This window comes from Gossypium arboreum, chromosome 10 (genome assembly GCF_025698485.1).
Source record: "Gossypium arboreum isolate Shixiya-1 chromosome 10, ASM2569848v2, whole genome shotgun sequence".
Taxonomy (NCBI): Eukaryota; Viridiplantae; Streptophyta; class Magnoliopsida; order Malvales; family Malvaceae; genus Gossypium; species Gossypium arboreum.
The window spans coordinates 38,651,274-38,664,421 of NC_069079.1; the positions used below are offsets into that span (position 1 = coordinate 38,651,274).

Sequence of the window (13,148 nt, forward strand, 5' to 3'; positions counted from 1 at the left end):
TGATGATTTTGAAATGTTCCATGGATGAATTCATGAGCTTTATGTTGTTAATTGATGAAATATGAAAGTTTGATGTTGGGTTTATATGTTTTGTCTTTGAATTTTTAATGATTTTGAGTAAAATGGGCTAAATTGTAAAATTTGTAATTTGAGGGACTAAAATATGAAATAAATGAAATGTGTGGACTTGAATAAGAGCTATGAATATTCAGCCAAACATAAGTATGTGCAAATTATGTGTATTTTGTGATTTTGTGAATTAGGGACTAAAGTGTTAAAATGTGAAAAGGTGAGGCTAGTTTGCAAATTACCCTAAATATGTATCTATGGATTGTTTTGAATGAATTTTTGATTGAATAAGTTAAATTTGAATTTATATAGATCAAGAATTAAAGAAAATCGAAATTAGATCGGGGGAAGTCGAAAGTTGTCGAGTAACCGTTTTCATCTATCCGAATCCGTACAAGGTAAGTCAATATACAATAAACATGCTTGAATTGAATTATTATTGTTCATATGATATTGAATTGTGATGAATGAATATTCAAGCTCAATATGTGCTATTCGAGTAAGTATCGACAAAGTTCCGACGTCTGAAAAGCTCCGTATTAACTCTAGGAATAGTTAGGATACATATGTCATGACATAGGACTGCGTTATGTGATTTCGTGTAAGACAACGTCTGGGACATTGGCATCGACTTCTGTTTTACCTGTAAAACCATATTTAGGAATTAGCATCGTATCTGATTTCGTGTAAGACCCTATTTGGGACAGTGGCATCGATGTTTGATTACATGTAAGACCACGTCTGAGACATTGGCATTGTATATGTTCTCTGAGCTATCTACAAATTCTTACGTTTCTGAACGGTTCAACGGGCATTCCGAGAAAATGAATGAATAAGTGAACATGTATTCGATTCAGGTACATTTGAATTGTGTACTATATTTGAAATGAAAGGTAAGTATATGTGCAAATGATGATCTATGATCCAAGTATATGAATATGAGGTTTGGTATTTGGATCCAAAGTATAAGTAATTTGATGATGTTTATATGCTTTAAATGATAAGTTTATTTTTATATGGCTTACTAAGCTTTTGAAAGCTTACTTTGTGTGTGTTTACATTGTTTTATAGATATCGAAGCTACTGTGAGCTCGGGGATTGTCGAGGATCGTCACCACACTATCGAATCTCATTTTGATACCTTTTGAAAATGTATATAGTAAAGTATGGCATGTATAGGCTAGAAGTACTTTGGATAGGATTTGTAATGTTTATATTTAGATATATGATATGGCTTGATATGGTTGTGTTTATGTTTTGATTTTGGTATATGAAATGTGATGCAAAATTATCTATTTGATGTGTTCATGAATAGCTAAGAGAAATGGTAAGTTTGGCAAGTTTTGGTATGAGATTTGGTCGTGAGTTTAGAGATTATGAAACCATATGTTTTGATATGATTTGATCTTATGTTTTGGCACAATTGAGTTGAGTTTATAAGCATGTAAATGGTTGATAATGTTATGGCATGAATGTTGTATGGTTTGGTTTAGAAATTGGTTGAAATTGTTGTGTAAATATGCTTGGTTTGGTGCTTATAGGTTTGACCCAATTGGGGTGGCAAGTTGGCTATAAAAATAACCTATTTTTGTCTACACGGCCAGAGACACGGGCGTGTGTCTCAGCCGTGTGCGACACACAGCTGTGTTGCACGGCCGTGTGTCCCCTGGATTACCCTACAATTGTAAGTCAGGCTCGAGCATGGGCAAGGCACACGGACATGTGGCTAGCCATGTGGCCCAAGTCAGATTCGACCACGGCCAAGGCACACAGGCGTGTCTTGTGGCTGTGTGAGCAAGTCAGTATGTACGCCATGTTTTGACACGGCCTAGGCACATAGGCGTGTCTAATGCTGTGTAAGGCACATGGCCTGTTTACACGAGCGTGTGACCTCTACTTCTTTGAAAATATTTAAGTTTTGGAAAAATTTGTATGTGTTCAATTTTGTCCCGACTCCTTTCTGATGTATGTTTAAGGTCTCGATGGCCTATATAAGGGACTTTATATTGATATTTGGTCTTTGATGCTTTGATGATTATGAAATGTATGTTAATTGTTTCGATTCGTCTGGTAATGCCTTTAACCCTAGTCCGGCGATGAATATGGGTTAGGGGTGTTACACCATTTATGTCAAATTCCACTATCAATGGTCTAATTTCATTATAAGGACTTCCAGATTTAAATTTCATAGCCAATAGACACTTTTAACAAGTAGAATGCAACTTTTGCATTTTACGCGATTTAGTCATTCTTCTCAAATTGAGCTATTAAATGATAAAATTAGCTCACGAAATTTTCACACATATATAATCACATGCTGTAAACACATAAAATAATATGAAAAATAAGTTTTTGACCTCAGATTTGTGGTTCCGAAATCACTGTTCCGATTCAATTAAAATCGGGCTATTACAAGATTAAACAGAATTGTCCCCATAGTATGCGTTAATATATGATTTTGCTCTATTAAAGATCCTGCGGGCTTTGCTCCCAAAAGACCCGCCTCCAAAATAATATCAACTGCATATTTCTTTTGACAAATAAATAACCCCAAATAGCTACGAGCTACCTCTATCCCCAAAGAACTGAGATACTCCTTAAAAGTTTTAAAAGCACTGGAATCATTCCCAAAAATAAGCAAATCATCAACATAAACTAGAACATTAAAGCGTATAAATTCCTTAGTGTATGTAAAGAGAGAATAATCAGATATTATTAAATAAATCCATAACCTTTCAGTGCAGAAACAAACTTCACAAACCAACATTGAGGAGCATGTTTCAACTCATACAAAGACTTGCGTAAATGGCAAACCATTTCAGGCTTACCAAGAGAAAAACTTGGAGGAAGCTTCATGTAAACCTCTTCATCAAGATCACTATGTAGGAAGGCATTATGGACATCCATCTGATGTAACTCCCAATTTTTGAAGCTATAATAGCTAAGGAAACCGAACAGTCACCATTTTCTCCATAGGTATGAAAGTTTCATTATAGTCAATACCTTCCACCTAGTCATTACCAAAAACAACAAGTAGAGTTTTAAGTCTTTCAATACTTCCATGGGAGTCATATTTAATCTTGTACACCTACTTATTACCCAGTGCTCTTTTTCCAGGAGGAAGTATTTTCATAGACCAAGTGTCATTATCCTCCAGAGCACAAATCTCATTTTGCATAGCATCATGCCATCTTGTATCCTTCACATCCTCTTTAAAAGACTGTGATTTGACCCCTGCAGTAATAGCTGCAAGAAAATTTCGATGTTTCATAGTAAATTTGTCACAATTAACATATGCAATATACGAAATGAAGTACCTGAGGAAGGCTCTAAAACAGGTATGAGTGATAAAATCTCAAAGCTTCATAAAGGAAAATTTCTCCTTATGCCATCGTCATAATTCGGACACATCATTACCCAAAGCCCTCTATACAACCATGTCATCGGAGGAAAAAGAAGATATCATAGGAGCCGGAGAACTCACAGGTGGCGAACTCAAAGGCTGCAGAGTAGCAAGCGGATGAATTGTCATGGGTTCTAACACCTCTGATTCACCAAAATATGTATAAAAAATTATGTCTCCCATATGACAAAGCAACATTGTCAGGCTCAATTGTTGCAACATTCTTATTCAAATATGGAAAAATATCCTAAAAGAATTTCCATCGCGGGATACAAAGAAGTTCTTAGAATTTAGATCATATAAATAATTGTTAAGTTTAGATTTTAACTTGGAAAAAAAATGTTAAATCACTATTTGAAGCCTGAATTTAACAATTATTCTCATATTGGGGCTTGAACTTTTTTATTATTCAAACTAGAGACTAAACTTAATAATCGCCTAATGCTGTGAAGTTTAGAACTTAACTTAGATAAAAAAATTTAACTCCAATACGAGAACAATTACTAAATTTAAATCCTAATTTTGATTAAAAAATTTGATACCCTAATGTGAAAAAATTAGGGAGCTAAAAAATATTTAACTCGTAAAAAATTTATACCTATTGCCAAGTTCATTTAATCATATTTTAATCAAACACTTTCCGATAAGAAACTTTCCTTGGAATCACAAATTCTAACGTTTGAAGAATCATAACAAGCGAAAGAAGCGGTTGTGCTTTATATGACAAATCGTACTTTGTCACTATTCTTAATGTAAAAGGATACAATACAAGTCTCTTGAAAAGGTTTGAGGTTTGTGATGGAAGGTGCTGAAGCAGAGGAAACCTTGAAGGTGTTGGACGCCTCTCTCTCTCACATCAAATGGCGTCTTAAATCTTCTTCAAAGCGTCGTCTCCAAATAGGTCCTTTTTTCGCTTCTCTTCTTTCTTTCTGAGTTATTTCCAATATTTCCCTTTCTGGGTTTTCTCTACTTTTCCTTTTCGCTCTGTTTTCTTTTTTGGGTATTTTGTTTTCTTAAATAACTGAAGGCTGAAATAAGCTAAACTTCTAATTTTTGTATAGCTGAAAGGCATAGTAGTTTTAGTTTACTCGGTTTGTGGGTGAAAAGCATGAATTTTATTGTTCTTTGTTTCAATTCCTTTGCAAAATCAAGGTTTGACAATTTAATTTACTCTCAGTCGAGGTAAGTATAGGATATGGGTACATGTTCGACATGAGTATACTCAATTTTCCAATGTGTATTTGATACTTCAGCAAAAATGAACATGATTTTGCTTTTGTATGGATCAAATAGATTAAATGTCTGCAAAATACTTTGTTCAATTTTGATGAAGTCTGATTTTGATTTTTGTTGTTGCCTAGATGCAAAAGCAACAATCAAATGGAATTTGTTGTAGCTTGGCAATGTTTTGACATGTAGTGCAAAAACTAGAATGTCCTAACCCATCTATTGTATCCATGAACTGCCCTATTGCATATTGAAATCGAAAGAAGTATGGTATCTCTAGAAGTTGATCTTTTGTTATGTAAAATTGAATTATTCCAATCATAACTTGGTACTAATGCTTTGGCAGATGTTCTGGCTGTCTGCACGAGAATGAGGCCAGTTGTGATGATTGACTATGGTGGGAAGATGCCTGAACTGCAAGAAAATCTTTGTGCATTTCTTGAGCACTGTCGAAAGGTCTTACTCCACATTGATTTAATAGATTATTTGAGGAATAGAATTTGAATTTATATATCCTTACAACCTTTCTTTTTATTGCTTGTTCTGGTTTTCTTGCATTTAGAGTTGTGGAATCCGCTTTTCAACGAGCTAATGTTTTTTAATTGATGTTTATATCACACTACATCTCATTCTGTGCCTTGTTTGATCCGTACGTAGCTATATCATTGAACTGCATAGCGATATGAAGAACATATGTAGGCATTTTTGGATATGTAAATCGTTTTTGTCCTCAGTTTTATGTTTTACAAACTATGGGATTGAAACCTTTCCATCAAATTATTTGTAGAAATTTACTTAATTTAATCCTTTTCATATCTAAGTGGTAAGATCCTTTTTCAAACTTTTTACACTAATCAAGTCACTTTTTTTTTAACCTGGAATAGTATCATCTTTATCAATGATTTATAATAATATTTTGGATATCAACCATCAAAAACGCCTTGCAAGTATACTGATTTAAACCCTACTATTTTGTGGCTGCAGACAGAATATTTTTGGTTATTGTAAGCTAAAATCCCATAGGCATAGTCAAATATCAGTAACATTGCATCATATAAATAGTCTTGCTAGTTACAATCATAACTATTTGTCGAATAGGCGATTCTAGTTGTAGTGGACCATCTACTTTTGTGTTCATACCGGTTTCATATTGAAAATGTCTGTGCTAGATGCCCTACACAATTGTTACATCTTTTGATAATGGTTGTTATTGCCTTTTCTCCTAATATAATTTCATTCAGGAGTCAACCATTTTTGAACCGCTAAGAGTAATGGTTATAGAAGATATGATATATTTGATACACGTAAAAGAAATGGCTGAGTATGTGAGTTCAAGCTTGAGTTTGGAAGTGGAACGGCTATTTGTGGATCTAGAACAGGATCCACCTAAGGTAAAACTGTCCTAAGTGCTTTAACTTTCCATAAATTTTTTCTGTCCTGTCTAAAGGATTCATCTTTTACCTTCTGAACCTAGAACTTCACATTTTTGTTCCAGATGAGAACACTAGACGACAAAAGTTTACTAGGGATGCAGCTTATATCAATTCAGAAGTTATTCTCTTTATATTTTCCTCTTGAAGGAATGAGAAATGATCTCTTGCCACCTGACAGGGCAGAACCCATGGCAGATTCCAAATCCTTAAGCGAGCAGATTGGTTCTCAGTCCTCTGTACTTATGGATCTCAGCAGCTGCATGCATGACACCGAGGTCACTGTGCCAACTGTAAATGGGTATCTTTTAATATCATTACATATTTGTATAATTTATACCTATAGTATATCATGTCTCTATACCAACACATACTTTGTTAAACACATGCAGCTTTTTGAGAAAAATACATGTTATTTGGACTTGGGTCTGAGTGTTAAATAAGGATATGTTTTCCAATACGGATATATTCAATTTTTTCTAAGTTTTTCCATTTATTTGAGGAATCTTGGAGGATCATATCCTGATGCCTGTATCTGAATATGCATCAGATGTGGATGCCAACCACTGTACAAACTTTTGATAATATGCTACCTAAATGTGCTCCAAAATGGTTTGTCCACATTGAGAAGTCAGTGGCATCGTCTAATTTGGGCAATTTTCTCTGTTCCTAAGTTCTTACATAAGCGACTTGCCATTGTATCCCTGGCATATAAGTTGGCTGACTATATAATATCTCGAAAACCATGTTGATTTGCTGCAGGTGGTTTCTACATTTGTGGTACCTTACATATGACTTTGATTTCTGTCCTGGTGCAGATGGCTTCTTGGTTATCCAATAGTGTACTTGTTTAGCAAGGATCATATTGAAGATGCTATATATAACCTTTCCACAAAATTTCTTCGCATCTACAAAATTTTGGTATCAAGGTTTGATTTTCCGATTCTTGTCTTTAGAATTTTTAACTTTAAAATATAAATGAAGGTCCAGCAGTCACTAGAATGATAAGAAATTCCACTATGTCTGAGTACATGCTGGAAATTTTATTGTTTCTCAGTTACATATCCTAGCTATGTTCCTAGGAAATTGCCTAAGAAGGTTGATCTGGTCTGAAAAATCCAAATTTTGAAGCTTACAATGAAAGAAAGTGAAGTAATTAGTATAATATGGAGGAATTGGATTGGAGTAAATATATTCCTCAGTATCTGAATGAATCTGTTAAAATGTATGGTATATAGGTTCAACTTTTGAGGATCACCATGAGTTTCTTTCCCAACTTGTGTCCTCAAGAATGCAGATTCCTTATCTGATATATTGCTATAAACGACATAAAGCTAATAGTTTGTTCATGTTAAAATTTTGAATTATTTCAGGACGCTAATAGTTTGTCATGTTAAATTTTGAATTATTGCAGGACAAGTGCCCCCAATAAAGGATCCCAACCAGAAGAATTAATGAGGTAAGTTCCTTGTAGTAATTTGTAAGAGTCTCCAGGTAAGTTTTAATTACATTCTTTGAGAGAGCAAGAAGAGAAACACCATTACATTTTGCCATGCTCCCTGGGGTGGCACAAGGGCTCTGGAGCGACAAACTTGTGATTCTCTAGCGATTGCCAGTCCCAAATTCGACTGTTACAATTGAAAGCTTGGATATTATACGTAGATATTACTCAGTTGTAGACTTTAATGATTGGAAACTAGTTTCTGCAGAAGCTGCATTCTTTGTTGCAGCCACAACGACACACACACATATATGCATCATGCTAGAACTTATCTTTTATATTCAAGATTACATCAATGCATTTTTACGCAGTTTTTCAGTTCCCTATGAACTGAGCATGAGAGGGAGCAATGAGCCATGGGTGGAGACATTCTTGGCTTGCTTGCAGTCGAAATGGGGAAGATGCAAACAAACTTGGAGCTCCTTGGAAATGGAGGTTAGCGAATGCTACCCACAAGCAATTGCCTTATAGCAAAGGCTACCTCTCTAATGCCAATCAAACCCTAGTTCCTTGCTTATTCAGAAAAAGGAAAAACCCTAGCTCCTTCCTGCCCCCGTTTCAGTGTGCATGGTCAATATTTACATTATCCAGCACTGTATTCAAATCTAGATGAAAGATAATGGTAATGTAACGAACGATATAATAGGATCCAGATTTTAGTTTTGTTTGTATCTATGCTACTGCTGTTTTTCAATTTCTTTTAGTAGTTTTAACGCCTCTGTTGCAAGTAAAAGATATGTTTTAAATAATAATATTATTAATAATATTGAATAAAAATGATCATTTTTTAATAAGAAAAAATTATCAATTCAAGGGTTAAATTTTCTATATTCAAATAATTAATTGCTCAAAAATAAAAATTGACATATAATAATTTAATTGATATATAAGATTCATTATATAATAATGTGTGAAAATTGTAGAATTGTAAAATGTATAAATTTTAATAAATAAGAGAGAAAATTGTAGTGCAAAAGAATATAATTAAAGCTTTAGCTTAAGGATAAAAGAAAAGAGTTGTAAATGTTTGGATTCTAATACCACAAATTTTGGATATAATCTCTTAAAACATAAACCTCTGAATCTAATAAATTAAGCGTAAAGTTCTATTATTAAATATTTAGCATTAAAAAATTATTTTTGATCTATACTATAATTAAAGAATCTACTCATTATTTAAAAAAAAAAAACTCCATGAATTTATATATCATGATATGAATTTAATAAAATAGTATCTAAAAAAAAAACCATCAATTCACACGCTATTCTTTTAGATTACAGTCATACATTGATGAAAGAAAAAAATGAAAAAAATTGTTTTTGAAAAGTGATATATTACTGATTTTCATATTTAATAAGATGTGCAACTTATTTTAAAATATAAATTTTTGTACATTTAAAATTTAGTTTTTCTTTTTAATTTAAAAATATAAATTTAATTGTTTACATTGTTAATATTTTTCTGTTAAATTCATGTCTATTATAATGAAATATCATTGGTTATATTCTAATAAATCTATCAAAACAATTTGACTGTACTTATAATTGGAATTGAATTTTTTAAATTCAAAAATAAAAGAATTAAATTTTAAAAATAAAAGTAGAGGAATAAATTCTAAATATGTGAAAAATACAAGGAGTTGAGTATATTTTAATCCAATTTAAACTTAGAGTTAGTAAATACATTTTAAAAAAAAGTTGTAAGACTGGAGATAACAGAATACCGACATAAAAACTAACACAACTGATACCAACGAAGCGGTGGTAAGTTGAGCAAAGAAGTTAGCCAACTTTGTTTAAGAAAGTGGCCTCCATAAGATGTAATTTAGGGAGGATAGGATATCATTAACATTAATACAGATAGGTTGATGCTTGCCTTTTGGTAGTATGTAGTTTGTGAATTTAATGAGGATGTGTTTTATTGATTAAAGTTTCGATTTTGTTACCTCAAGTTTTGGGTTTTATTTTATTTTATTTTATTTTATATATATATATATATATATATGGTGTTTTAATCAATAAAATTTGTTATGTTTACACAAATTAAATCGTAGGTAATCAACAAAAATTCTCATCATGCGATGAATATATTTGATCTCGCTATACTAATTTGTATCTTTGCCTCATTATGTACAATAAAGAAACATATATCACAAATTTCATACCTCAATTGATTTATTCTTTTAAATAAATTCCACAGAAATAATTATCTCTCTCAGATCCATTGAGATAAGCTCAATTTACAAATCCTCTTTATATAAATTTCCTTCCTTTTGTTCAAATATCATTTATAGTTTTTAATACCTTTATCACAAAATTTATATACATTTTCTATGCGCACATATCTTTTGTTCATCTAAATTCACACAATATAGACACATAGAACATCATAATTTTAAAAATTTTCTAAACTCAAGTTATTTTAATGACAACTAAGTCGCACATAGCACTTTTCAAATTTATTATAAACATGATTTTTACCTCAACTAATAATTAAATCTTCTAAGCCTACCAATTATTGCAAAAATAAAAAATAAAATCGAAATTCATTCATCAACTCAAAACTTTGTATATTATTTTTCCATTATTTATCCAGCAAATATGGAAAAGAAAAATCACCCTCATAAAAATTGTAACTTAATTTCATTATTTATATCTTTAATGTTGATTGAAAAAATATATATATTTTCGCAATTCAAGATTAAAACATTAAATTTGAAAAAAGTTAGGCATAAACTTTAGTTAGATTGTTTATGATTAATTGATGATCCTAATTTGTGAAAGTTTTGATGAGTTCTCTTGTTTGTGTTTTTGCATGGTATTGGTATTCTCATACAATTTTAATATTTGAATCAATAAGAGACCACACTTTTGTTAAATGATGCTTAACAAAAACAAGTAAAAAACAATTGAAATATACTTAACATATATATATATACATATATTACTATCACTGCTGCATCATATGTCGCTCTATCACATATCATTATTTTCATGTTATCATCCCATCCAAAACCACTTTCAGCCCGAATTATGCATATAATCTGCCACTGGTTTTTTACAGTCCTCAAATGATTTTCCACATGCTTTGTATCTTATTGGACTCGAAATCTTTTAGAAATAGTTACGACAACTCGATTAATAGAAACTGCTTTGAAAGTGTACAAGCCCAAAACTGCCCGGGCCCATACAAAACCAATGATAAACATAAATAAAAGTCCAAATTTATTAACAGTCTAAATGTCCAAAACAACAGGCCCAAAATACAATAAAACCTATGGCCCAACAAATTATCAGCCCAAAAATTTAAAACCCTAGAGCCCAAAACCTAAGCTAATTTTTTAGCAAAAAAGGGCAAAAACCCTAGCTGCTAGCCGCCGTCACTCCTTCTCGTGCCTCCATATCCACACGCCACCTATGACCTCCGTACCTACAAAAAATGACAAAAAAGGGACAACAGCAAGATAGTAAGGAAAAAAACGATAGAAAAAAACTTTGTATTTTTCTTTCGGCTATAAAGGCTAAAGAGAATGGATGTATTTTTTTACACACACACAACACAGAAATAAAAAAATAGCAATCAAAAGAGAACAAAAAATTTCTAAAGGTGGTTCTTTTTTCTTTCTTTATTTTTAACTTCATTTTTCTTAAATAAAACATAAAGTAAAAAGAAATCGGAACTTACCCCTTGTTTTCTTTGATTCTACAAAAAAAATTTGACTTTTGACCTTTCGGCCGCTGTGAACTGCAGCGCCATCATTGGCGATCGGTGGCCAACGTGGCAGGCGATGGTCGGATTCTTGGCTTGGAATCGGGAGGGGAGGGAGAGAATTTGAGAGAATTTTGAAAGTTTTTTTTGGAGAAACAAGGAAAAATGAATTTTTTTTTCTAATTTTTTTGACTTATATAGGCCATCCAAACGACGTCGTTTTGGGCTTAAATCACTGACGCCAAAATAGCGTCGTTTTGCTTATGACCCGATTTCGACGCGACCCAGAGCCCAGGATCTACATGTTTTTTAAAATGGAAGGGCTAATTGCACCTTTGGCCCTTCCGCTTTTTTTATTGTTTTACAATTAAGCTCTTTTCATTTTTAAATTTTGGCCCTATAATTTATTCCGACTCGTAATTTGGTCTGCCTTAAAACTGTGCATTTTGGAGGATGGGATTATTGCCCATTTTGGTACCTTATTGTTATTCTCGCGTTCAAATCGGTCAACTTCCTTTTGCTTATTTCTGATTTACCCCAAAATTTTGTTTTAAGGTTCGATTTTGTCATTTTTTTTGTTATTTTTTGCTATTTTGTTGTTAAATTAACTAATTTAATATATTATTACTACTATTATATTTCTATTTATATTTAATTATCTAACTTTTCTTAAAAATACATTTATTTTATTATATCTTCTCATCATTTATTTATTTATATCCTTTTAACTATGAATTATTCATTATTTATGTTAATCTTATTATCATTATTTTTTAATACACATATCTTATTTTATCCTCACTTTTGTTATTATCAGTTTTATTATTTATTTAGTTATATCTTTTATATAAATTTTAAATATTAGATTTTTTCATTATATTATTACTAATATCATCTTCATTATTGTTAATATTATTATTAAATTGTTTTACGTAATATTTATTCATTCTATTTGTTTAATATTATTTATATCGTGTTATCTATTTATTTAGTTTATTTATTTATTATTCTAGCACTCTTTTTTTATAATTGTTTAATCTCTCATTTGTGTAAAATTTGTTTATTATCATCATTTTATTTAAAATTTTTCTTTGTTATTTATTTATTTCCTTTCAATACTTTCATGTTCACCTTTCATTTTTTATCATGTGTATTATGTTCTTGTTACTTCAAATACAAGTTGCATTATTATTTTTAGCCAAGTATGACCCTTTCCGCATTTTAAATGTTTTTCAACGTAATCAAATAAAATACGCACATGTCATTTTAAACCTTTTATTATTATTTTAATTCATAAACGAAATTTTGAAAATAAGCGATATTTCATATTTTGGGAATTCGGGAAATCTTACCCTAACTTATGGAGTTTCAATTTTCTTGTCAAATCTAAATAGCCAAATATCTTTTTAAATTTTAAAATATATGAATTCTAAATAAAAATAAAGGTAATATTCGACGTTTAGAAACTCGAGAAGGTCGTGCCCTAACTTATAGGGTTTCGATTCTTTTTCTCGTTGAATTTAAATAACCAAATATCCTTTTTTTTTTTTAAATCGAAGTACAATTTTTAAAATAAAACAATTAAAAGGCAAGCTTATTTTCGAGGGTTCAAATGATGTGTCCTAACTTACGGGATGTGACATTTTGTTATCTCGAGACGAGAGGACCTTTAATGTCCGTTTTAATTTATTCAAGCGTTTTCTCTTTTAAATAATATTAATACAAAAGGATCATATTTTAAATTCTTTTCGAGTTTTCAACTTTCGACATTAAGACATCAATTAATCAATTAGGTACCAATTTTGGGCG

General features: G+C 31.4%; 1 protein-coding gene across 1 annotated transcript; it reads left to right on the forward strand.

Annotated features, from left to right (window-relative positions):
• The first annotated feature begins 4,051 nt into the window (after positions 1 to 4,051).
• LOC108487051 (uncharacterized) lies at positions 4,052 to 8,363 on the forward strand. The gene is made up of 7 exons (XM_017791267.2): positions 4,052 to 4,373; positions 5,046 to 5,155; positions 5,941 to 6,090; positions 6,195 to 6,430; positions 6,948 to 7,058; positions 7,544 to 7,588; positions 7,942 to 8,363. Exons 1-7 carry the CDS (start codon positions 4,271 to 4,273, stop codon positions 8,099 to 8,101), a joined length of 915 nt encoding a protein of 304 aa, XP_017646756.1. The 5' UTR covers positions 4,052 to 4,270; the 3' UTR covers positions 8,102 to 8,363.
• The last annotated feature ends 4,785 nt before the right edge of the window (positions 8,364 to 13,148 follow it).